The sequence below is a fragment of the Malaclemys terrapin genome, chromosome 3, assembly GCF_027887155.1.
Source record: "Malaclemys terrapin pileata isolate rMalTer1 chromosome 3, rMalTer1.hap1, whole genome shotgun sequence".
Lineage (NCBI taxonomy): Eukaryota > Metazoa > Chordata > Testudines > Emydidae > Malaclemys > Malaclemys terrapin.
In genome coordinates this window covers 161,763,196-161,790,573 of record NC_071507.1, presented here as the reverse complement: position 1 = coordinate 161,790,573, position 27,378 = coordinate 161,763,196, and the positions used below count along the sequence as shown (strand labels likewise).

At 39.5% G+C, this 27,378-nt stretch overlaps 1 protein-coding gene across 2 annotated transcripts in view; it reads right to left on the bottom strand.

Moving 5' to 3' along the window:
* Positions 1–27,378, bottom strand: part of COL21A1 (collagen type XXI alpha 1 chain) — a 212,275-nt gene that overhangs the window by 117,583 nt on the left and 67,314 nt on the right. Inside the window, exons 4-10 of one of the 2 annotated variants that reach the window (XM_054024445.1) lie at positions 26,712–26,880; positions 26,386–26,602; positions 23,099–23,272; positions 12,081–12,158; positions 10,347–10,355; positions 8,235–8,318; positions 4,669–4,731 (exon numbers count right to left, since the gene is read on the bottom strand). In XM_054024445.1, the coding sequence (XP_053880420.1) occupies positions 4,669–4,731; positions 8,235–8,318; positions 10,347–10,355; positions 12,081–12,158; positions 23,099–23,272; positions 26,386–26,602; positions 26,712–26,880 (794 nt within the window). Of the gene's footprint in view, positions 1–4,668; positions 4,732–8,234; positions 8,321–10,346; positions 10,356–12,080; positions 12,159–23,098; positions 23,273–26,385; positions 26,603–26,711; positions 26,881–27,378 lie in introns of those variants that run through there. The other variant, XM_054024444.1, reaches the window with a different exon arrangement.

The following is a 27,378-nucleotide window of genomic DNA, read 5'->3' as shown; positions in this document are numbered from 1 at the left end:
TTGGGGCACAGGAAAGCATCAGGGGGCCAGCCTCCGGGTGACACTTACCTGAAGCAGCTCCCAGAAACAGCAACATGTCCCCCCTCCGGCTCCTATGCAGAGGCGCAGCCAGGCGGCTCTGCGCGCTGCCCTGTGCACAGGCACCGCCCCTGCAGCTCCCATTGGCTGGGGTTCCCGGCCAATGGGAGCTATGAGGGCAGCACTTGGGGAGGAGGCAGCATGCAGAGCCCCCTGGCTCCCCCTACGCATAGGAGCTGGAGTTGGAACCTGCCGCTGCTTCAGGGAGCTGTGCAGAGTGGGGCAAGACCCCAACCCCATTCCCCAGCTGGAGCGCCGGAGACAAGCAAGCCCCAAACCCCACTTCCCGGCAGGAGCTCGAGGGCCAGATTAAAATGCCTGGAGAGTCGGATGTGGCCCCCAGGCCGTAGTTTGCCCACCTCTGCTTTAGACCATTCGAAAGCAAGGATTCTCCCCTTTCAAAGAGTGTAATTAATTCTAGCTCTAACAGCTTTCAGAATAATGGCCATTGCAATCTGGTGGTAATTGAGGCAAGGGGGATATACACACACACACACACACACACACACACACACAACAATGTAACCAGAATTCTGAGAATCAGGAAGAGATATCCAACATACCACATGGTTAGAATTACAGAACATATGAAAGATGAGAATCTCAGCTTTTGAAGATACTGAAAATTTGTCAGTGGTCCCTTGGGTCATCAGTGCTATTTTAACATTCCTCCAGGACTTAATATACCAAGTCCTGGACTTCAGCTCAGTGTAATTTTCAGTTCCTGGAAATAAGTACATTTCTTGTACTGTTGCTCTTCACAGTAATACTGTATCCAAAAGGAATCACTATAATTATAATCAACCATCTGTCATCCCCAAGTACATGGCCAAAATGTAACTAAGCAACCAAACAGGAGAAATTGGACATTTTATAAAGTACAGCATAGAGGTTTCTCTATTTAACTTGCAAAATTAATAAGCTTTACGGCACATAGTTCCAAACAAGTATTAATCTCATTCTTTCAACACACAGAAACTAAATCAGGGGGTAGCCATGTTAATCGTATCCACAAAAACAAGGAGTCCGGTGGCACCTTAAAGACTAACAGGTTTATTTGGGCATAAGCTTTTGTGGGTAAAACGCCTCACTTCTTCGGATGCATGACTCTATGCATCTGAAGAAGTGAGGTTTTTTACCCACAAAAGTTTATGCCCAAATAAATCTGTTCGTCTTTAAGGTGCCACCAGACTCCTTGTTGTTTTTACAGAAACCAAATGTATTACTATCGGTATTTAAAGTTCTTACTAAACACAGAACTTTAAATGTATTAATTAAGTTGTAAAAATGGCAGGTAATATCCTTATGAAAAGTAATAAAGCCAAGGCCACATCACTTAATGAGAGCCCAGGAAACTTGTAGGAGATATACCAAAATCTGTGGAAATGTTTTAAGAATCTGCAGAACATTTTTAAAGCAAATTGATCAAAATATAGATGAAAAAAATAAGAAGAGTTACAAAGTTTGGACCCAAATACAGACTTTGCCAAAATCAGAGTTATTCTTATCAGAATTTTGGTTTCAGCCCATCTCTAGTTACCTGGTACATAGCATAAGAACAGCCATACTAGATCAGCCCAATGGTCCATCTAGACCAGTATCCAGTCTCTGACAGTGGCCAGTGCCAGATGCTTCAGAGACAATGAACACAACAGGGCAATTTTGAGTGATCCATCCCATTGTCCAATCCCAGCTTTGGACAGCTGAAGGTTTAGGGAACCCCAGCACATGGGGAGGCATCCCTGACCATCTTAGTTTATAGCCATTAATGGACTTATCCTCCATGAACTTGCCTAATTTTTTTTACTCCAGTTTTACTTTTTGCCTTCACAACATCCCCTGGCAATGAGTTCCACCAGGCTTACCATGTGTGAAGAAGTACTTCCTTATGTTTGTTTTAAACCTGCTGCTAATTTAATTGGATGACCCATAGTTCTTGTGTCTGTGAAAGAGTAAATAACACTTCACTATTCACTTTCTCCATACCAGTCATGATTTTATAGACCTCTATCATATCCCTCCCTTAGTCATCTTTTTTCTAAGCTGGACAGTCCCAGACTTTTTAATTTCTCCTCATGTGGAAGCTGTTCCATACCCCAAATCATTTTTGCTGACTTTCACTGCACTACTTTCAATTCTTATACATCATTTTTGAGATGGGAGGACCAGAACTGCACACAGTATTCAAGGTGTGGTCATACCATGGATTTATATAGTAGCATTATGATATTTTCTGTCTTATTATCTATCACTCTCCTAATGGTTCCTAACATTCTGTTAGCTTTTATGACTGCTGCTACACATTAAGCAAATATTTTCAAAAAACTATCCACAAAGACTCCAAGATATCTTTCTTGAGGAGTAAGAGCTAATTTAGACCTCATCATTTTGTATGTAGAGTTGGGATTATATTTTCCAATGTGCATTACTTTACATTTATCAATATTGAATTTCATCTCCCATTTTGTCACCCCGTCATTCAGTTTTGTGAAATCCCTTTGTAACTCTTCTCAGTCAGCTTTGAACTTAACAATCTTGACTAATTTTGTACTATCTGCAAACTTTGCCAGCTCATTTTTCACCCCCTTTTCCCAATCATTTATGGTAAATTATTTGAACCTTAAGGACTCAACTGTATCGCCCTTAAACACAACTAGGACTCTCACTTTTAAAGGATTTTTTGCAATTTTACTTGCCCCTCACCTTCCCAGAACAAGAGGGAATTTGGAGAGGAGTTGTGACTCTGAATCACAGGTTCTTCCTGGTTCTTCTCCTGGGGTGGCACAGCTACATAGTGCACCATATACAGAGCTGAGCTGAAACTGCTCATCTCTTCTCTACAGTTTGTCCATTTCTGATAATACAGTGGAAATTTAACACAATATTCCTGCTGCAGTCTCACCAAAAATGTAGAACATTATCTCCATGACATGATGCCGCTGCTTAAACTGTATTAGCCTTCTCTGCAGTCAACTTCCCCCACCCCTTTTTTGCCCATCTTTCTAAAGTCCCCTTTTTATCTTCATCCTTAATGATATTTGCAACTCCTTCCAATTTGAACCACCTGAAAATGCTATGAACAGATTTTTCCTCCTCTACCACATCAACAAGGAAGATTTTAAAATAAGACTGGATCTGTGGTACCCCCACTAGACATTTTCTGCAAACTCAATACATTGCAGTATAGCCTTATCCTTAGTTTATATTCTTCATCAATTTTCATCTTACAATGCCAGTTTCCAAAGGACAACTCATTTATACGGAAAACTGAAGGCTTATTCCAGTTAACCTCTGCCCTTCACCATCTTCTTCCATGTCCTGTTTGAGTATTTGCACTTCCAGTTTGATCGTTATTCATATTATTTAAGATATGTATGTTGCTAGTGATGTACATCAACAAGTCTTTCCTAATGTCCAAGGAACCATTTAGAGCTGATCATTTACTCCTCCCCAGTAAAAACAAAAGGGTAAACATTATTAAAGATTAACAACCCCTAATACAGGTATCTGCGGTATGTGTACGTCGAAATGCATGTGTGTGTGTGTGTATGTCTGTGTACGTGTATATGCACTCACAGATTTCTTCCATTTCTTTCACTAGAATTATTTTTTCACGTCATAGTAGCTTCCAGAGAAATTATTCTCTTTTCAAAATTAAACTATTTTTAAATGCCCTCCACTGTCTTTTGCATTTTTTTTTACAACAAACTAATAAAGAAGAAGCCACACTGGGGTCTACATTCTTAGGACAGGAATTTGGGTGGTCGAAGTCTCTGAGTCTTTCACCTTTATCTTCCCAATACACCTTAGGCACACACACCAGTGGCTCAGGAACACAGAATGAAACCTATGAACTGTAAACACTATGCATTTAATGAGCATTAAGATCTTGGGTGTCAACTTCTCAGAAGCTTCCACTTCGATCAGAGTTCTAATTTCTTTTATGGAACCTAAGGCTACTTTACTGCTTTGGGATTTTTAACACAATTTAAAAAAAAATTCTAAAACTAAAGACCAAACTGACCATCACCAAATTTGCCATTTTCTTTATAGGAACACCTGTCATTCACCTACTGTTTTCATAAAACATACATTCATAAACCAACAATAGTAAGTTAAAAAACAAACTACAGTGTGTGGGAATATATATATATTTCAAAGCAGGGTACTGTTTTTAATTCTAATTCTGGGATACTCTTGTATGAAAAATCCCAAACATTTTCGAGCACAATATAAGGGCCATATTAACACTGAGAAAAAGTAAACTGCTTATTGGGTTGTTGCTTTAAGCCATTGTATCCGCACATGTCACATGACGAGATCAGTTCAAAATCTGAACTTTGGATTCAAATGTCCCACAAATTTAGGGATGTTCATATCCTGGGTTTTCATTCAGGCAAGTCTCTAGTTTCATGCTATCATTTGATGGCTTTTAATCTAACAATCAAAATGTTCATAGAATTGTTAAATTCTGATGCAGCTTAGCCTATAATTCACAATGCTATAGAACATGACATATTAAAGATTTTTTTCCTTTACCGTTAGTTTTGCATTTACAGTACTTTATATGACTAAGTTTTTAGTACTCACAGGCTTACCATCTGGACCAGGCTGTCCAGGATAACCATGATTCCCAGGTTGTCCAGGGTCTCCCTGTAGAGAAGAAGTTACACATCAGAGCACAAAGACATATGAAAGAGAAGTTTACAATTAGTTGAAAGTAACTTTTATCCAAGCATATTTCTGAGCTTCAGGAATTCAGGCCTTGAAGGAATATTGTTCCACAGAACATTGGCTGTAAGCCCAGATAATTTTTTTGAAAGCGTAATTGCTATAATACAAAGAGCCTGATCCTATGGGGAAACTCCCACTGACTTCTTATGTAGGGCTTGGAAGATTGGGCCCTAACGATAGTACATAATATCCCATATTTAGGATGTTATAGAACATGAAAAAGAAAACAGTAGAAATAAAAACAAATAAAATAAAACTCAATAAAATACGTTAGTCAATACCACCCTGAACCAAACTTCATCTGTCTGTAGGTCTCTACCAAGGATTATCCTGACGCCAGATTTTTATTGAGTTTGGCTCTAATTAAAGTGAAACAGCTAAGATGGACATGGTTAAAACCTTTTAATCAACAGCTACTGCCTCAAGGTGCTTATCCTTTGTAACCCCTCTTAGAACTTTAGCCAATGCATACAGAAGTCAGTGGGAGTCTTTCCAACTATTTCAATGCGGTTTGGATCAGGCCCATAAAAAGGCAAAAGAAAACTGCAGTTTCCCAAAGATAACTAGACCATCTTTATGATCAGAAAGCAAAACCACCAAAAATATTCTTACTCAATATATTAGTTCACTGTATTTGAACGCTCTCTGTTTAATTTACCAACAAAGGATCTGATCGTGGTTCTTTGTCTCAAACATCAATGGCGAAATTCCCATTGACTTTAAAGGAACAAAGATTTGGTTCCAAACAATAGTTTACTACTGTAAGAACTGCAGAGCACATGCAGTTCTGGAATAGTAAACCAGATTGTGTTCAGCCTCACACATTGTCAGCAAAATTACCGGGTAAATTCCTGATGATAGAGGAAGAGGAAGATCACAGATTGAGACTTAAAGCCTAGTTTGAATTGGAACTGTGAGAAGTCATTTAACAACATGTAAATTGAGCAAGTTTAATATTGAATTCAGTGACAAAGAATATAGAATCCCACAATAATGTCATTTATACAAAGTCACAGAATACAAAGCACACCTTTGAAAAATATTTTAAAACTGATGTTCTGAAGTTAGTCAACTAAATCTACATTTAGGGACCTAAATAAAAGTGGTCTGACACTGAGAGGTGCTGAGCTAAGAGTAACAGACTCCACTGGGAATTCCAGATCATCAGCTCCTTCGAAAATTAGGCCACTATCATTTAGGTGCCTAATGCGGATTTAAATGACTAACTTGAGACACCTACCTTTGAAAATTTTGGTCTTAGTAGTTATACCACCAAAAATAAAATTGTTTTTTTGTAAAGAGCATCTTATGTTATTAGATAACATAACAGACAATGGATTGAAAACAAGTGGATTTAGAAACAGCCATATAAAAATTCAGAGGGTTGCAAAAAGTGTCTTAAATAACAAGCCACTAATTATTTGGTACTACTGCATATTCAGATTACAAGTAAAAAAAATATTGAAATAATGGTTAAGGTTGTAAAGTCCAGCACTCAAAAGTTAGGATATGCTATAATTAGCACCCTACCAAATTCACGGCCATTTAAAACACATCACGGACCATGAAATCTGGTCTCTCCCCATGAAATCTGGTCTTTTGTGTGCTTTTACCCTATACTATACAGATTTTGTGGGGAGAACTGGGGGTCCTAACCCAAAAGGGAGTTGCAGGGGGGTCACACAGTTATTTTAGCGGTTCATGGTATTGCCACCCTTATTTCTGTGCTGACTTCAGAGCTGGGCAGCCAGAGATCAGCAGCTGCTGGCCAGGCACCCAGCTCTGAAAGCAGCGCCCCACAAGCAGCAGCACAGAAGTAAGGGTGGCAATACCACACCGTGCCACCCTTACTTCTGCGCTGCTGCCTTCAGAGTCGGAGAGTGGAGGCTGCTAACTGAGGGCCCAGGTCTGCAGGCAGTAGCACAGAAGCAAGGGTGGCAACACCATACCATGCCATCCTTCTGTGCTGCTGCTGGCAGTGGCTCTGCCTTCAGAGCTGGGCTCTCGGGCAGCAGTTGCCGCTCTCCAGCTGCTCAGCTCTGAAGGCAGCGCCACCGCCAGCAGCAGTGCAGAAGTAAGGGTGGCAATACCGCAAGCACCCCCTACAATAACCTTGCAACCCCCCCACAACTCCTTTTTGGGTCAGGACCCCACAATTATAACACTGTGAAATTTCTGATTTAAAAAGCTGAAATCATGAAATTTACTATTTTAAAAATCCTACAACTGTGAAATTGACCAAAATGGACTGTGAATTTGGTAGGGCCCTAGGGTTGCCTGTGCAATCTTAGTTCAGCTACCTTGTGTCTAAACGTTAGGATAATCTTGTCCAGCATGACATGGGAAATCTGTGACACAGCCAGGAACAAACTCTCACTGTACTGGGTCCTAATGCAGAGCCTTAAACACAAGAAAAATTCCTCTCTTCTTGCAGTCCTCTGCCTCATTCAATATCCAGTTGTGAACTAAATGAAGCAGGGTTTCTGATAGAACAATTAGTATATGGTCATGCAATTCAAGCTTGCATATGCACCAGGGGGCCTACTTAAGATTGCCTGGGCCACCTAATTCTGTCAATTCCTAACTTTTGAGTGTTTTACTGTTCTTGTAAGTACTTACCTAGGTTTTGTTTAAAAATGCAAAGAAAAAACAAGAAATTCTATCATGTGAAACGATAATAACTGCTGAAATGGATCATCAGCGGAAATGCCCATACACTTGATGTAATGGAGTAACTGGCAGCTGTTATCCTCAGTGTGGAAAAGCCACTAGTGGTTGATGCAACATGCACTAGCAAAGGGATTCTTGGATTCTATTCCTGGCCTTTGAGACAGCACCTCCAAGCACATTTATTCTAAAAGACAGATTTGCTATCAACTGAGGTTTGGATTTGTCCTATTAGAGACCTGAAGCCAGATTCTAACCCTCACCTTGGCCTTTAATGCTGCTTCACCACTGGACAGAGGCTATAAAGGTCAACTAAACCCAAAGCAGCCCCCAATAGATTTCTAAATATTAATTGCAAATTAAGAAAAGTTGAGAAATTGTCATTTCTCCATGACCAGATTTTTCCATGTCAAACCATGTTAGGATTTCATTACTGAAATGATCGTAAGGGGGGTGAAATTATTTACTGGACAGTAACATGAAATTTGTGTGTAAACGAACATCTAATTTTCTTAAACAATTAAAATGACATTTAGCTTATCAGGAGTTATTGAACCAGTAGCCAATTAATTGCATCTGTCAGAGTCTGATCTTGCAAGATGGCAACTCCCAGCAACTCCCACTGGCTTCAGTGGGAGCAGAATTGGACGCTGTGTGGCTTCTTCCTTACACAATGACCTTATAACGTAGAAGGTAAAAACCACCACCAAAATGCAGATTTTGAAAATAAGAAAATTAAAGAAAACTCTACTCACTTTTGGGCCTGGAGGCCCTTGTTTTCCTGGAGGACATATACAAGGAGAAGGTGTGGAGCCTACATCACTAGGGCCATTCATACACTACCAAAAATAAAAATGATCATCAAAATACATGGAAAACCATAAATCAACATATTACAATTAACTGCATTAACATGACCAAATATAGGACAGAAATATTTTTATTTCATATACAGCACAGCCTTAGGTTATGTAACATTTGTTTAATCAGAACTCCTGCCTAAATGAATACAAGTGGTAAGAGGGGAGGGATAGCTCAGTGGTTTGAGCATAGGCTTGTTAAACGCAGGGTTGTGAGTTCAATCCTTGAGGGGGCCATTTAGGGATCTGGGGCAAAAAAAATTAGTCTTGCTAGTGAAGGCAGGGGACTGGACTTGATGACCTTTCAAGGTCCCTTCCAGTTCTATGAGATAGGTATATATTATATTATATTATATTATATTAAGTCATGTCCCTGAGCAACTTTGCAGACATGAATTCCTGTCCCATCTCTCCAAAACCCTGATAGCTTTTAGACCATTCAGAAAAAAACAGATTTCTATTGTAGTTAAAGTGTAGTGAAATTACAGCTACAAATGGAGCTGGTCAAATTATTCTTGGGGAATGAATGAAGTCTCTTTTCCATTTTTGAATCATTCAAAAAGATCCCAATTTCTGAAAATGAATTTGTTATTCATAAATATTCACCAAATAGTTTCAATGAAAATTTTCAGAGGATAGATTTTCAAAAAAAATTCTTTTAAACTATTCAATCTTTCTCACATGTACATGATCACTAATTCACATAGAACTATTTCTGAAACTTTTTAAAGAGGATAATACACAACAAATGACTTATAGCAAATCGCGTATTGTGAATGCTATATTGTTAGCATAAAGAAGAACAGGAGTACTTGTGGCACCTTAGAGACTAACAAATTTATTAGAGCATAAGCTTTCGTGGACTACAGCCCACTTCTTCGGATGCATATTGTTAGCATGTGACTATGGGAATTCATACCAAGAAAGACCATTCCAAAAATATTCCTAAAAACAAAAACTCATTAACAAGGATGTTCAAAAATATTGAATAAAAAGGGGCCTGACCGTGACTGAACCAAACATCCATATAAGAGGCAAATGAATTTTAACAAATAGTTTTTACAGAATTCATCCAGCACCAGTTACATGAATCATTAAAGAATAGTAAAAAATCCGTTAACAAAGAATTTTACACGTCACCACTGTGGCTTTCATTTATGATACATCGAAGTACTTCATCTGAAACATGTAATAAGTTTATGATTAAATCTTACTGTGCTATATATATTCTATACAGGAAATACTGTTTTTTTGTTCACTGCAAGCAGTGTGCCACAGTAAAATATGCAGATATAAGGAGGGTCCATTTCCCAAAGAACTTAGCCCTGGTCTACACCGGGGGGGGGAGGGGGGGCAAGCTGAAGGTCAAACCCAGCCCCCAGATCAGGCGATGCCTTTCCCTCTCCTCCTGGCTAGCCTCTTCCCAGGGATGGGGCAAAGGGAGCCAATACACTTTCTTCTGCCAGTCCAGTCAAAGCTCCCTCCCGACCTTGAGGTTGTGGGATTTGCATTCTGAGCTGTGCAAGAGGAGGTTTAGTATTGAATTGAGTACTTATTATTCACATATTCCAAATAATATATTGCACCTTAATCTGTAAGGTGTTGTGTAACACGGACTTTTAAAAGAGGGTTCCAAGTAGAATATTCTCTCAGGGTGAAATTGGTAGATTTCATTTATGAAATATAAGTTTAGTTTGTGTCAAAAACAACTGCAATTGAACTGAAGCCAATAGGAGCTACTGGTCCTCAGAACCTCCAAAAATCAGGCCACTTATCCAGTGCCCACCTGTGGATTTAGAACTAGATGTTTTACTTTAGACACCCAAATTGAAAATGTTTGCCCATTGACAATACAGTTTTGATTAGCTGGATTCCATTGCTTTTAGTTTTTTGCAAACCACTTTTCATCTCTCGAAACCAACTGCACATTACCAGCTGATGGCTTAATACTGAGTTTATATAAAAGTAAATACTACCTTAAATTGAGTGGTTTATGATTGAGCTTACCTCTCCATTCTGAAATGAAAAGAAACAGTTTAAGAATGTAGCAATATTTGTAAAGGAATATATATTTTTTTATAACCATTTCCCAAATAGCAGGTGTGAAGTCCCTGCCCTCTTCATGTCCTAACTCAAGACCTGGGTAGATCCTGTGTGGCCATGCAAGGGTGTGGAGAGGATTAGCTTGATTTTCCCTTCCCTCCCTTTGTGCCTGTGTAGGATGCAGCCACACACTAGCCTATGGGCTATATAATTGCAATGAGGTTTCTGGTATCTGTAATAGCACAGAATGTTACATCCTGAAATCTCCTAGCACATCAGAAATTATGGGGGTAGTCTCCTTTAGTGAATTACCACACCATTACCTTTGGTAGGATCCTCATGCAAGTGCTGACCAAGCAAACCATGCTTAGCTTACAAACTCTGACACAATCAGAATCCAAAGTGATATGGCTGTGCTATGCATCCTTTGACATGTCACTGCACCTTCAGATTTTCACAGTGACATGTGAATTTCATTTATGACAAAAACAAGTGAAACCAAACTGGCAAAAAGGGATCTTTTTATCTGGATTTGATCATGCAGAATGTGGTGGGTTTGCATTTGTTTATTTTCTGAATCCCATTAGCAATTTGTAAATATCAAGATGATGCAATCTTACAATCAAGTTGACAAAACTTTATAGAAAGAATTATATCCAGTACGTTTAAATTTATTGTAGACTTTGAAGCTCAGCTCCCATTTAAGAACCTAAACAAGAGCTGGATGTACAAAAGTGCTCAGTACCTATGGCTAGGCTTGCCAAACAGCTCAGTATCCAATAAGTTGAGCTCTTTTGAAAATCTAACTACTTATCTGGTGTCTAAGCAGGAGTTGAGCTCTTTCAAAAAAATGACTATAAGCGTCACAATGGCAGCTGCTAGACATGGCACAGTTCTGTAAATCTAGCTGTTTGTTAGGTTCTGAAATAGGAGCTGAACTCTTTACAACATTTGGCCCCACATGATTTAGACTTCCCTGCACCATTCTACAAACAACTAACATTTCAATATAGAATGAACTCTAACCAACCAAGTAAGGACAGGGCCACTTTTAGGTCACTCTTCAGCCCCACAACCTGGACATGAACTGATTAGGACTTCAGTTTTGTCTCATCCAAATCACATTGGATGAAATCCAGGCCTCATTGAAGTCAATTGGAGTTTTGCCACCAACTTCAATGGGGATACTTTTGACAGGAAATTCTAATTTAAAAACCTAGAAACCTATTGATAGATAATAGATTTTAGAGATTAGGGGATTTACTGATGACTGTAGTAATAAAATTACTTTGCACTTAAAGTAGATAGCTCTTTTCATCAATAGATCTCAAGGCACTTAGTATCTCAAAGCATTTGTCACACAAGATTTAAAGTTCACTTCATACTGATTTCACATTTGCACTGTCAAGTAAGTAATAACATTTTAAGACTTCTTTAAGGATGTATTTCTAGGAAAATACAAAAGTCTTGTAAAATATGTTTGTTCTAAAACTAGGTTGATAGATGCCAGATACATGTAGCTGTTACCTGTTTAAACATTATAGAATGAGTTCCTCAAATTCCAGAAGGAATTTGTTTACCGTAGTTGAATAAATGCAGAAATGTTTATTTTAAGAGCTCATTATTAAGATAGCCCCTGTGTTTAGTTATTTGGATAAAATGTCAAACAATCCTGGAGAGTTCATCAATCATACTCACAAATCCCGGGATTTCACAAGCTGTTTCTCGGTTGTTTTGTTCTGGGTCACAGTAGATTCTTAGTTTCTGGACATCAAACTATAAGTCAAAGCCAAATACATTGTTCAGGAGAAATTAAATGTTAATCATTTGAGATTACATCAATGAATTTAAAATACAGTCTCCCTTAAATGGTCTGAGTTGATAATATAGACAAACAAATCTTTAAACCCATTTGAAGTCATACATGTCACGTAAGGTTGTCTGACAATTTCAGAATGTAGTTAGTGATAGCATTTTAGCCACACTGCTCCCATGGACTGATGTGTACATTACTTTGACATTCCATGGGTAAAAGCAACAGGACTACTTATGGAAAAAATAATTATTATTTTTTCAAAACAGTAGAAATCATTGTCCTGAGTCTTTGGCTGTGGATGAGGACTGCACAGCACAATATACTAAACTGTTTATGGTAAATCTGCCCTTATTCTATCTCTGTACAGTACCACTATCCATAATATTTAGATTATTGTGAAATCAGCCTCCCTTCCCATACTTCTGATTCAGATCCAATAGGTTTCATTCAGTAGAGGCTTTCAGAATACATTGTCAATAAAAATGAAATGCACAATTTAGTCTTTCATAATAGATTTTAATATAGCAATGTTCCACCAAACTGACTATTCTATAGAACAAGATGTGTCATGATGTTGAGAAACAGAATCTCAGTAATTACAGATAGAAAACAAAAAACATTTAGGTCATAAAGACCATCTTTCTGGCAGTGTAAAATTGTTCCCTACTGTATATTCTAGTGCTTCTTCCAGGCTACTTTTAAATCTCTCAGGCAGTGGGTCTTACACAATTCCACATTCCTAAATCTTTTCTTAATTTCAGGCAAAATTTCCTGGCAGTGACATTTATTAACTAAGGAACAGCCTTCTTAAGAAAGTGGTTGAAGCCCCATTCCTGAAGCTATTTTAAAAACTAGATTGCACAAGACTATACAAATGTAATGTAGGGAATAATACTGATTTGGCAAGAAGGATGGATTAGATGACCTTTTATATCTCTTCCATCTCTAATTCCAGTAAAAATAAATGTCTGAGATTTCTACAAGAAATCTGCAACACAATGCAGTCTTTCTTGCAGAGAACCATTTTACAGCACGAACAAAATCTCATTGGGAACACTGACTCACAGACAGACCATGCAGTTCCCTAAAATTTGTTTAAGAGATTATAAAAAGAGGTCTCAAGCATTCCCAAAAATAAGTAAAATGCAGGATGCCCAGACAGAGAACTGCTAAAGGTCTAAAAACAAGACAATTTATTTGTGATGGGGTGTGGCCCCACATCAGCCTCAACAGGGTTAATGAGAGCTTGAGAGGCCAATTAGGTCAGCTGGAGTCACCTCAGAGAAGGAGGGCCAGGGTGAAGTGAAAGTGAAGCCTCACTGGACCAGCACTATAAAGCCATCTATGAAAGGGCTGGGCCAACATAAAGCCAAGAAACTGAGAGTAGAATGGGGCTGCAGGGGAAAGTCTTCAGTAACTCCCTGGTATGAGGGAGGTCATCAGGGATGAGGAGGAAGTACAGGAGGAAAGTAAGGCCTTGGAGCCTGTCCTGGAGTAAGTAGTCTGGCAAGAAGCTAGGAGGGGTGAAGTAGTCATGGGGAATAGAGTAAGCTCCAGTGGAAACCCAGAACCAGGAAACAGAAGACAGGGAGGTGTTGTCGGAAGAAGCCCAGGGAAACAGCGACAGGGGCAGGGACTGAGGACTTGGATTGCTTGTTATGGTGTCCCTGGGCTGGAACCTGGTGTAGCAGATGGGCCTGAGTCCCCCTGCCAGCCAGTGCTATAGTAGCACAGAGCCCAAGGAGGGGCTGAACACCTTTCCAGTGATGGCATTTGGATAGATGTCCTCCTGGACTTCGTAATCCTTAAGGGATGGACTAAATGGGAACCTGGCCAGAAGGCCAAGTTATCACAAGAGAGACTGTTACAGTGTGAGCAATGAGCAGCAAGGGATACATTCCCAGACCTAGACGCAAGGAGATGCACTAGCAGTGAGTAGCACCTGTGTAACATTCTGTAAGAAGGCTCTGCTTTAATCTCGGTGCATGTTCAAGCACCCTGATGATGAAAAGCACAATATATCTTTTAAAAGTCTGAATGTTTATATTAAAAAATTTAAGAAGTTAAACAGCTGAGAGAAAACAAAAGAAAATATATCTTTCAAAGAAACCAAAAAAATGAATCTAATTTAAGTAACTCAATATTTCCCAGAGTTGCTGCTATTATTCTCAGTCTAATTAGTAATGGCTCGTACCACACTGTTATAAATAAAAAAATCATAAGAAATTAACAACTGGATTTAATTTATTTAGCAAACATATGGAACGCTTTATGTACTGTAGTTTTATTGCTAGCAATTACTTATAAAGCCAAAATTTTGCTTACTTTTTTGTGGTAGCACATAGCTATTGAAAAAAGGTGTTTTACATTCCTTAGATAGATCAAAAATACTTACAGGCTTTTCCATATTTTATTTTGGCAGACTAGAATCAAACATTAACAATTTACAAGCATGATAAAGGCAGCACAGCAGGGACACAACTTCATATATTATGTGCTTTATGCTTCCTGTAAGCCAATGATGGGACAGTAACTGCTTGCAACTTTTATTCTCTCCTCAATATGCACAAGTAATTCCTCTGACATCAGTGGAAATTATGTGAAAGTATCAAGAAGAGATCAGGTACCCTTTCTTTAGATAAATGGTTCCCAATTTTGAAGGGCAACTGTCATTTCACTAATTTAACATCTCAGCTGTTTCAATTAGCAACCACCTTCCCCTTCAGTCAGTTGGTCTACTTAGCACGAGGAAGGGCGCAGCTATCAAGTTTATTATTATTATTTGCATTGCCATGGCACCTAGGAGTCCCAGTCATGGACCAGAACCAGAATTGTGGAAACCTAGATGGTTGTTAGGAAATCCCTGCTCCCTTGCTTGCAGCCCAGCTACATTTGTGAGATCATAGCTGGAAAGTAGGCAGGCATGTCAGGGCTGTCCCATGATATTTATGACATTTGGCAGCACTGTAAGGGTGGCAGAAACAAGCCTTTAGCAATACAGCCAAGGTCCATTTTCTGCATTCGGTCCCAATGTACTGCAATTGCCCACCTCTCATTCAATAGGTTTTAAGGCAATCCAAATTCTGCACCGGGTCAGTTTATGCAAGACGGGGATTGGAACACACCCAATTTGAATGGAGACTAAAATGTTCACAAACAAATGGGTGCCGAGCAACAGCTGAGCTTTAAGTTTGTATACAGGGGAAATGTAGTGGGGACAGCAAGCAAAGTGTGATGAGTGTTCTGAATCTGATGAGTCATTCGTGAGCCTGAGGGTTTCTCTACATTGCAATAAAACATGCGACTGGCCCATGTCTGCTGACTCAAGCTATGGGGATATAATACTGCAGTGTAGAAATTCGGGATCAGGCTGGAGGCCACACACTGGGACACTCCTCCCTCACTGGGTTCCAGAACCTGGACTTCAATCCGAGCCCGAACATCTACACTGTAATTTTATAGCCCCGCAGCCCAAACCCCACAAGCCCAAGTCAGCTGACACAAGCCAGCCGTGGGTTTTTAACTGCAATAAAGACATACCCTGAGTGTTCTGAGCCTGAGTCATCCCGGAGCCTGAGCCATCCCATTCTGCTCAACATGGCTACCTTTTGGGGATACTCCCAGCAGTGCTGACAGACTGCCCCTGCTCTTGCTGCTGAAGCAATGGCTGGTCACCTAGCATGGTTGGTCCACCATCTTCGGGATCAGCTGCAACTGGAGAATGCCTCTCTCTGCTCACAAATCCCAGTATCTCCAGTACCTCCAGTACCACCAGCTATGGACCCTCTGAAACATGGCCCAAAGGTTCCACTGCCAGAAAGATTTCATGGGAATTGCCAGACGTTCCATGGTTTTCTTAACCAGGGCCACCTTTTGTTCTGGATGTGTCCCACAATGTACCCTGACGACCAGACCAAAGTTGGGCTTATCATCCATTTATTGACTGGTGACTGGTGAAACCCTAGACTGAGAATCACTGCTTCTGGAGCAGATGGGCCCAATGCTGACTAATTTTGATGAGTTCATCCATGGCTTTTTGGTAGCATTCTACAGTTTCTCAGACAAGGCTGTCAGCCTATCTCGGCATATGCTGCTCACTTTCAGCATCTGGTTGCCAACATGGCATGGAGAGGGTCAGCCCAGATCTACCATTTCCACCAGAGTCTGAATGACAACGTAAAAGATTGATTGGCCCAGGTCGAATCCCCCACAATTCTGAACTCGTATTGAATTGTGCATCTGGATCGACAGTCATCTGTCTAAGCGACGCCAAGAAAAGAAGAGGACATAGCCACAACTCCAGCTTAGACCTGCTCCATTCCAGCCGACCCCAAGCACTATTCCATAACAGGAGCCTATGCAGATTGATGTGACGCAAAGGCACCTCATGGATCAGGAGAAGGAGTATTGGTGATAGAACAACCTTTCTCTATTTTATGGTGGACTTAGTTACGGAGTACCCCTTTAAATCTAGACCCTTGGAAAACAACCACATCCAGCCCTGTTAGAGAGGTTGTGGCTCGATGTAACCAAGAAATTGAGTCCTCCACAAAAGCCCCCTGTTCTGCCATCTTGTATCTTGGCAGCCACGAACTGTCACCCACCACAATGCAGGTCTTCCTCCATCTCTTAATCCCGATTAGAAGTGAGCTGCACTCAGCTTTTGCTCATGAATTCCAGTGCTTCTAGTAATTTTATGGATGATGGGCTCACCAAAGCTACTCAACTTCCAGTGCAGAAGACGCTCACCCCAAACCACGTGAAGCCAATTGATGGTAGCATGAAACTGTGCCCCTCCAAGTCAAGACTGACAGGAAACTCTGCAATTAAGCCCTGGTCTACACTGGGGGGGGAAAATCGATTTAAGTTACACAACTTCAGCTATGTGAATAACGTAGCTGAAGTTGACATACTTAGATCGACTTACTGCGGTGTCTTCAACACGGTGAGTTGACTGCTGCCGCTCCCCCATCGACTCTGCTTGCGCCTCTCACAGCAGTGGCGTATAGGAGTCTACGGGAGAGCGCACGGGGGTCGATTTATCGCGTCTAGACTAGGTGCGATAAATCGATCCCTGCTGGATTGATCGCTACCCACCGATCCGGAGGGTAGTGAAGACATACCCTCAATATAATCAGCTTGCCACACTTCCTGTTTATGCTCAGCATTTCTTGGCTCTCAGTGCATGATCCAAACAACTCTTGGAGGATGGAAGAGCTACAATTCAAGGCAAGCTATTGCCAACAACTGCATCTAGCCGAGTCAGATGCCCAGAAAACAAGAGGAGGAATGGAAAAGGCCACTACCTTCTGTGTTCAGCAGATTCAAGGAGACAACAGTACCAAAATACCTAAATTTTGCTGATGTATTTGATAAAAGAAATGCTGATATCTTACTCCCACATAGACCCTACAATGGCCCCATCAACCTCCAGTATCGAAATCAGAACTCAAGGCCTTACGAGAACATGTTGATGAGAATCTTCCAAAAAAATTCATTTCTCCATCCACATCTCCCACTGGAGCCCTGATTTTGTTCATTAAGAAGGATGGTTCCTTGTGTTTCTATGTAGATTATTGTGCATTGAACAAAATCACTATCAAGATCAGTTACTGCTAGCCCTGGATCACCAGGCTGTTGAAAGGGGTTGGTGCTGCCAAGGTATTTATCAAGCTCTTGACACTTACAATCTAGTCTGCATTAGGACAATAGGGCAACAAATGGAAAACTGTGTTTTGCACGTCATGGAAATTTTGAGTATCTAGTTATGCCTTTCAATCTCTCCAGTGACCCAGCCATGTTCGAGCACTTTGTCAATGACATTTTTAGGGATATTTTAGACCAGTTCATGGTGATCTACCTGGATGACATCCTCTCCTTCTCAAAAAATCAAGTCCTTCATGACCAACACATCCACCTTGTGCACAAGCATATCTGAGCAAATGGCCTGTTTGGGAAACCCTAGAAGTGCGAATTTGATCGCCTTTTTGTCGACTTCTTTGGCTATGTCATTTCTCCCAACCGACCCCTGAAGATTGTCCACAGTCCTGGAATGGGCAGCCCAAAGAATGTCCATGATGTCCAGTGTTTCCTGGAGTCTTCCAACTTTTACTGGCAGTTCATCAGGGGGTGTTTGAAGGTGGTGACCCCAATTGCCCGGCTGCTCCGGAAGAATACTATATTTGCTTGGATACCAGAAGCCCAGTCCACCTTTGATTAGTTAAAGGAAGTACTTACATCAGCACCTATTTTTTATTTATAATTTCTTATTAATTTTTTCCAAATACAATACACCAAAATACTAGATTCATCAAAATATATAAAGTAAGTAAATAGGGTTAGGATAAATGGAAGGGAAGCAACATAACTATATTCAGGATCTACGTTAATCATAGACCTCTCAAAAAACAGTCCAAATGGCTTTGAATTTTTCATGCTTTCCCTTTCTATGGAATGCCAATCATTAGTTAGCTGCAAGGTCAACCATATCATTGAGCCAGGCAACAATATTTGGTGGGAATTGACTTTTCCATTTTTGTAGGATTAATTTTTTAGTAACCAAAGCTGCATGTTGTTACCAGGTAATTTTCAGGAATACATCCAAGAATGAAACCTAAGGGGTAGGGCTCCAATTTAGCATCCTGTATCCAACTGGTGCTTTGACCCACCTCATACCAGAAATTCTTAATACAGGGACACTTCCAAATCATATGAGCTAATCTAGCATTAAGGGACCTACATTTTCAACAGCAGTCAGCATTTATGAGGCCCTTGTGAGAACCAGCATATTAAAGTGTTTTTGGTGAATAAGCCATAATCATTTAGTTCTATAGTCGCCTTTTTAATATTAGTTACAATTGTATTTCATTAGGATCAGCATCCATCTTGTTATATCCAGACCTGGCAAAAGCCTTTGTTGTCGAAGAAGGTGCTTCCAATTATGTGATTGGGACAGTTTCAATACAGTGGCACAGGCTTCAGGGAGTTCTTCGTCCTTGCGCATTTTATCCCCGTAAACTGATGCCTGTGGAGCAAAACTATGAAATCTGTGACAAAGAACTGCTGGCCATCAAGGCCACTTTTAAAGAATAGCACCGTCACCTGGAAGGTGCATGTTTCCCAGTCCAGGTATATATGGATCACAAGTACTCAGAGTACCCATGACTGTAAATCTCTCAATCAACACCATATCTGTCAGTCCCTTTTTTCCAGGTTCAATTACACTGTAACCTATTGCCCGATGCCAGGAATGGTAAACCTGCCTTTTTGCCAATGTCACCATGAACAACTTGCTGTCTCTCATGAAGTCCCTCCTATTCTTCGATCCATTTGCAGTGAAAATTATGGCAACTGGCACAGATCTAGCTTCTGACTCAATATTCTCAGTCAAAAAAGGGATCTTATTAAAATATTGGATTTATACCTCAAACAGTCAGCCACATCTAGCAATACTCTGGCTATGTTATGATTCACTCCAATTGTTCATTTCGGCCCCCCGGAAAACCCTGAGGCTCTTGAAATCTCAGATGGCCAAATATGCATGTTTTCATGTAGTCCTACATCAACTCCTGTGACACGTGCACTTGAATGAAGACTCCCTGCACCAAACCCCTGGGCACTTTGATTCCACTGCCAATTCCATCTCAATCGTGGTCATCCACCTCCGTGGACTTTATCATTTACCTTCCCAATTACCAGGGCCACACAACTGTGCTAGTTTTTGTCAACCTACTTACAAAAATGTCCCATTTTCTGCCAGGCATTCATATTTCCACTGCAGCGGTCACAGCCCAACTGTTTTTCAACCAGGTATTCAAACTCCCTGGTCTACCATCTAACATTACATCTGATCAAGGACTGCAGTTAATTTCACATTTCTGAAGAGAGTTGTTCAAGTTCCTATATGTGGATCTACAGGTCTCCTTGGCTTATCAACCCCAGGCTGATGGATAGATGAAATTAATTATTCAAATTCTTGAGCAATACCTTGTTGCTTTATCATTACCATTAGAATGACTGGGTTTCACTCCTCCCTTGTCAAATTTGCATATAACAACTCTCACCAGAGATAAAACCACCACCATCCTTTTTATGCCAACAAAGTTTCCACTCCCAGTTCCACCCACCCATGCCACAAGTCTCACATGTACCCAGAGCCTTCAATCTAGTCAAACATGTGCACCATGTCAAGGAGTTGAAAGTCCACCTAGAACTGGTCATAGGGGATTACAAACAAGGGAACCCTCATATCATAGTTGGAGATAAAGAATGGCTCTTCACATAGCACATTGGCTCTCCCCAACCTTCACAAAAGTTAGATTACCGATACTTGGCCCATTTTGGATCATCCAGCAGATCAATCCTGTAGCCTTCAAACTCCAACTTCCCAAGATGATGAAAACATACTCAATGTCCCATCACCCCTCTGAAAGACCATATCAACAACTCCTTTCCCAGATGAGTTCAGCAACCACCTCCACCCATCACTGCCCAGGAGTACCTGGTGAAGTAGATCCAAAGTTCGCCAGGGGAAGCTCATGTATCTTGTTGATCGGGAGGGTAATGGGGTGGCTTATTGTTGGTGGAAGCTGACTAACGGCATACACACACACACCCTACTTTGAGAATTCCATCAGTCACACCGTGATAAATCAGGTTGAAGGACACCTGGCAGGCATCTTTTTCAGAGGGGTACTGTGAAGGATGTTCTGAGCCTCATGAGTCATCTAAGGTAATTCCCTGAGAGTCTTAAGGGACCACCCAATCCACAAGCAAGGGTCTAACCAGGTGATCCCAAAGCACGTGTATAGCTTCCTAATGAAAGCAGCCGTTCCACTCTGCTCAACATCACTACATCGTCAAACATACTACCAGCTGCCTGCTCCAGCCTCTGCCTGCTCCTGCTCCTGCCAAGCAAGTCCCCTGGATGTCCTGACTCAAAGTGGAATACCAGTGGATTAAGTTTCAGTAGCACTACATTTGGGAACACCTTTGTGATGCCGTACCCCATAATGCTTTATGGAAATATGCTTATGAATATATATGACATAACTGGAATATGTGCTATGCTACATATTCCATGTAGCATATCTATGTAAAGGTTATGATCTACTGAATCTATTAATCCTATCTGTATGCATGTATCATTTTTGTATTGGAAGTTATGAATATTGGCTGTGTACTGGCTTGATTTCTAAATATCCTTAGTAGAGCATTTGGTCAGTTCCTGGAGAAAGGAATGTTGAAATTAAGTACCTAATCAAGAAACACTTAAAGGACAATGAATCTTGGAATGCTCCAATCCACATAAGAAGTCTACTTGAGGACCTTCAAGATAGCATGTGACCTATGGTTACTACCTGGTATGAAACTGTGAGTCATGCATGGACATGTGACTTGCCCAGGTGACTCCAGAACTCCATCTTGGAGCTGGACTTTGCATAGGAGTGAGGAGGGGGTCTTCACCCGCAAGAGAAAGTCTATTTAAGCCCATGGGAGACCCCTTCATTTGGTCTTCAGCTGGCTAAAGAGAGCCTCTCCACCCCCCCAGGATACCTGAAAGAAACTGGAACAAAGGACAGTGACTGCAAGGGGTGTGAGTGATTGCTGGACCCATGCTAAAAGGAGATTAGTCTGTAAAAGGGAGCATTCTGGAACTGGTGAGGATCTTATCTGTATTCAGTTTGATTAGACATAGATGTGCGTGTTTTATTTTATTTTGCTTGGTGACTTACTTTGTTCTGTCTCTTACTACTTGGAACCACTTAAATCCTACTTTCTGTATTTAATAAAATCACTTTTTACTTATTAATTAACTCAGAGTATGTGTTAATACCTGGGTGGGCAAACAGCTGTGCATCTCTCTCTATCAGTGTTATAGACGGTGCACAATTTATGAGTTTACCCTGTATAAGCTTTATACAGGGTAAAACGGATTTATTTGGGTTTAGACCCCATTGGGAGTTGGGCATCTGAGTGTTAAAGACAAGAACACTTCTGTTAGCTGCTTTCAGGTAACCCTACAGCTGTTAGGGGACGTGATTCAGACCTGGATCTAGGTTTGCAGCAGGCTAGCGAGTCTGGCTCAAACCAGGCAGGGCACTGAAGTCCTAAGCTGACAGGGCAGGAAAGCAGGGGCAGAAGTAGTCTTGGCACATCGGGTGGCAGCTCCCAAGAGGGTTTCTGTGATCCAACCCATCACAACCTTAATTACAGAATAAGCATTTCAGAGCCCTCCAAACCATGATGACATGAAAGAGAAGCACTATATACTGCTGTATGAATAGCATATACAGAACTTTCATCTCTGTTATTTCATTTGTTTATTACTGCATCAAAAAACATTCTTCCCCTGCCCTTAGAGTCCAGTAGTTTTAAATAATGTTTATTGCCAAGACATTGCTTTAACAAACTGTTCATTTTACTGTAACATAATTCTTCTTGGGTACTCAAGAATGCCATTATGGCAAGAATGATTTTCTCTACATTGTTGCTGTGTGAAGGACCTGAACAAACATCAGGGACAACTGCCAATGCAGAGGGAAAAGTGAAACTGACTATATACATATATTGTCAAACATGTAAATTAAGCAACCTGAAGAAAGAGACAAATATTTCCCCTAATCTCTTTCACTTACTGCAGTGTTAGGTATTACTTACAATAGCTGTGGTGAAAAAGAAATTCAGACCAAAATGTGACTTTTTTTAATGTTGACTATCTCTCTAATTACTAGCTAAAATGTATCTCAAATTGTCAGCCCAGAAGGAATTATATTAGAAAGTATAACCCCATCGAAATAGAAGGCTGCAATGAAATACTAGGTAAAAGATTAATGATTGCAGTACTACTGAACTGGTATAGTGTCAAACTATGTTACATCCAACAATATTCTAGACTCACCTGTACAGTTTCCTCTTTCCCAGGGTATTTCCCTATTTGGGTTAGTCCACTGATGTAGATACCTAAAACAGGATGTAATGGCTTCATTTCAGTTTCTTGATCATCTATATACAAAGTTACATGTGCTTCTGTTACCAAGAGACGAATCTGATGCCAGCCTTCGTCAAACAATGTCTAAGAAAATGGAGAAAATAAGAGGACTTTAAAATATAATTTCCTAAATTTAAAGAATTATGAAATTTGATCTCAACTATTTATCCACTTGTTTTTATCAATTAATAAGACTGGTTGTTTGTCATGGCAAAATACAGCAAAGGTCATGGCTGTGTCAGAGCAAAAAAAAAAAATGCAAAAGACAAATGATATAAAAAAATCAAAATGTCATAAGATCACCTTTATTTTACAATCAAGATTCTGCTAAGCCATTTAAAAATAACTAATAGTTTTGAACCTATTTTTAAAAAAAGGTCACTTTCCCATACTTCACTACGTTGGATATAAAGAGAGAGAGAGAGACACCCCCACATTTGCAAAAATTCATAGAAGAATCCTATTAAGCAATGAGCTAGCCAAAATGATAAAGACCATGGGTAAAATATTCATAAGAGTTTAAATCCCATTTTCATTCACTCAGGACCCAAAATTTCATTAAAGGACAATAGGACTTAGTAGCCTAAGGGCTAGATTCCCAAAGGGACTTAGGTGCCTGACTGCAAATTTAGGTACCTAAATCCAACAATTAGGTCCCACTGGCATTCACAAAACTACTGCTCTGCTGGAGTTTGAATATGTAAAGCACTATATAAGTATTACTGCTGTTCAGCTTGAGGATACACTAAGCTGAAAAAACAAATGTAAAGAAAATAAATGACTATTTGTTAGGGCTGTAAAGCAATTAAAAAATTAATCACGATTAATTACACGATTAATCGCGCTGCTAAACAGTAATAGAATACCATTTATTTTAATATTTTTGGATGTTATCTACATATTCAAATATATTGATTTCAATTACAATACAGAATACAAAGTGTACAGTGCTCACGTTGTATTTATTTTTGATTACAAATATTTGCACTGTAAAAATGATAAAACAAAAGAAATAGTATTTTTCAATTCATCTAATACAAGTACTGCAGTGCAATCTCTTTATCATGAAAGTTGAACTTGCAAATATAGAATTATGTACCAAAAGTAACTGCTTTCCAAAATAAAACAATATAAAACTTTAGAACCTACAAGTCAATTCAGCCAATTGTCAAATCTGCTGTGAAAATGTTCTTAAAATGAATGTGTGCTGGGTCATCATCCGAGACTGCTTTATGAAATATATGGCAGAATGAGGGTAAAACAGAACAGGAGACATACAATTCTCCCCCAAGGAGTTCAGTCACAAAGTTAATTAATGCATTATTTTTATTAATGAGCATCATCAGCATGGAAGCATGTCCTCTGGAATGGTGGCTGAACCATGAAGGGGCATACGAATGTTTAGTATCTGGCACGTAAATACCTTGCAACTCTGGCTAGAAAAGTGCCATGCGAACATCTGTTCTCAATTTCAGGTGACACTGTAAATAAGAAGCAGGCAAGAGTATCTCCCGTAAATGTAAACAAACTTGTTTGTCTGAGCGATTGGCTGAACAAGAAGTAGGACTGAGTGGACTCTTAGGCTCTAAAGTTTTACATTGTTTTGTTTTTGAGTGCAGTTATGTAACAAAAAAAAATCTACATTTGTAAGTTACACTTTCAGGATAAAGAGAGTGCAATACAGTCCTTTTATGAGGTGAACTGAAAAATACTATTTCTTTTGTTTATCATTTTTACAGTGCAAATATTTGTAATAAAAAGTAATAATATAAAGTGAGCACTGTACACTTTGTATTCTGTGTTGTAACAGAAATCAATATATTTGAAAATGTAGAAAACGTCCAAAATATTCAATAAATTTCAATTGGTATTCTATTGTTTAACAGTGTGATTAGTCATGATTCATTTTTTTAATAACGATTAATGATATTTTTTATAACAGAGAGTTAAATGCAATTACTCAACAGCCCTACTATTTTTCAAAACTCAGAATTGCTTTTCACTTGTGGTTTTTAAAATTGATCAGAAAAGATATCCAATGAACACTAAACATTTTAAAGCAAATTTTATTGTAAAAGAAAAATGTTGGATTAACAGCCCTGAAGCCACCTATTCACCTACAGAACTGTTACAACTCTGGCATGGCAATGCTGTCTTCCCCACCTCTAAAGTAAGAAGGTTCTTCAATATTAAAAGTTTAATGCGATCTCTGCTAAGACTCCAGTTGGCACCTTTGTGTACATGGTGTTCCTTATCATGTGCTATTTGTCATCTAAGAAATTGAATGAGTAAACCATTTCAAATAATAATGGTCAAGAATTAAACTTAATTTTGCCAGGGGGGGATCACAGAAATGGTTACTCTCTCTGGAGAATCAGAGAAGATCTCCAGAGACTATTTATATTTATTCTTATGAGCATTCATATCCAATCCAATATTTTAGGTACCAGTAAAGTACAATTTTGTTTATCTAAAATGTTTCTGGGACTCCAAAGTGCTTGGAGGGTTCTAATAAATTTAGTGCAGATTGTCTATTATTCAAATAAAAAACAAACAAACAAACAAACAAACCAGATAAGGACGTTTTCACTGGACACAGAATTGGATAAACCAGGTTGCACTGAAATTCACAAGTTTCTAACCAATCTACTAGAAAACAATTATTTTAATAAATAAATAAATAATGGAAAATAATTAAAGAATTTGAAACCTCTACCACGGTGGTTTTGAACCTGTGGTCCATGGACTCCGGTGGGTCTGCGAACAATGTCTAAGGGGTCCACAAAAGGTTGTTGCTACCATAGAACTGTGGTTTTCAACCTGTGGTCCGCGGATCCCTGGGGATCTGCAGATTATATCTAAGATTTCCAAAGGGACCTGCACCTCCATTCAAAATTTTTTAGGGACCCGTAAATGAAAAAAGGCTGAAAACCATTGCTCTACAAATACAGGAGCAAAATCCATCTCTAAAACTAGATTATTTTTATCAAAATACATTTACTAAGTGACAGAGATGCTATCTTTGTAATAAATAAAAAATATTTTTTTCAACACCAGCATGTAGTATGAGGCATCATCTAGCTATTTTCAAATATTTACAAATTCAGGAGCTAGTATATCTTAACAAAGGTAAAGAACCAAGGAAATAAACCTGTATTCTCATGAATATTCCAATACAAGATCAATGTACTCATTACCTTTACATGAGGTGCAGTGAAAGTGACAACCTGAGTTCCATTTACTAAGCTTGTTGTAGTAAAGGATAATGTTTTATCTTCCCCATTTACAGTAACTGTTATTTGCGGCCTCCCATCCAGGCTTAGAATCCTCCACAAATCCCATGTCTTTCTGACCTTAAACCTCTGCGTGGAGACGAACACATATGATGGAGGAAGACCTTCTGGAAACACATTCCTGGGGAAAAAACACATACATTCTAAATGGAAAATTCTGAAAAAAATCCCATACATTTTAATAAACCGCATTTTTATCCCAAACTGTATAGCTTTCTACAATGAAGTACCTTGTAAATTCTGACAAGTCAACGTTTGATGTTATTTCATAAGCTTTTGCATTAGAAGATGGGATTTGAATTCTCTTTTTAACCTTTTTCTTCACACCTAATCCTAGAAGAATATCAAATCCTTTTTCATCTCGAGCTGCCACTGGAATTCTTGTTGGACAAACAGATTCTATAAAGCAATAGACAGAATAGTTGACAGCAATCAATTCTGAAAACACTAAAACTGCTATTTGATACTGCATCTGTTTGACAAACTGTGAAACATTTTAGGCTAAAGTATAACGTTCTCAACTTCTTTGTTTCAATACTAAAACAAGACTATGGAAGAAATACTGAAACTCTTTGGGTCAAATATTTCTCTATGCTACAGGATTCAGAAGAGATGAATGAATGAAAAATGGAGTAGAAAACCCCAAAATACAAGGGCCTGGAAGCAGAACCTCTGTCACATATTCCCCTCTTTGCCAGGTGTCCTCCAAATCTCCTCCACACAGCACTAAACTTTTGGATCTCTGTGAGTTTGTTGGTGGAAATAGCTGCTGTGCACAGCTTGTTCTCCTGGGAACCTGATGGATATTGCAGCAGGAACAAGGGGTATGTCCACACCGCAATTGTGAGTGAGACTCCCAGCCCAGATAGACAGACTTGTGCTAGCAGGGCTCAAGCT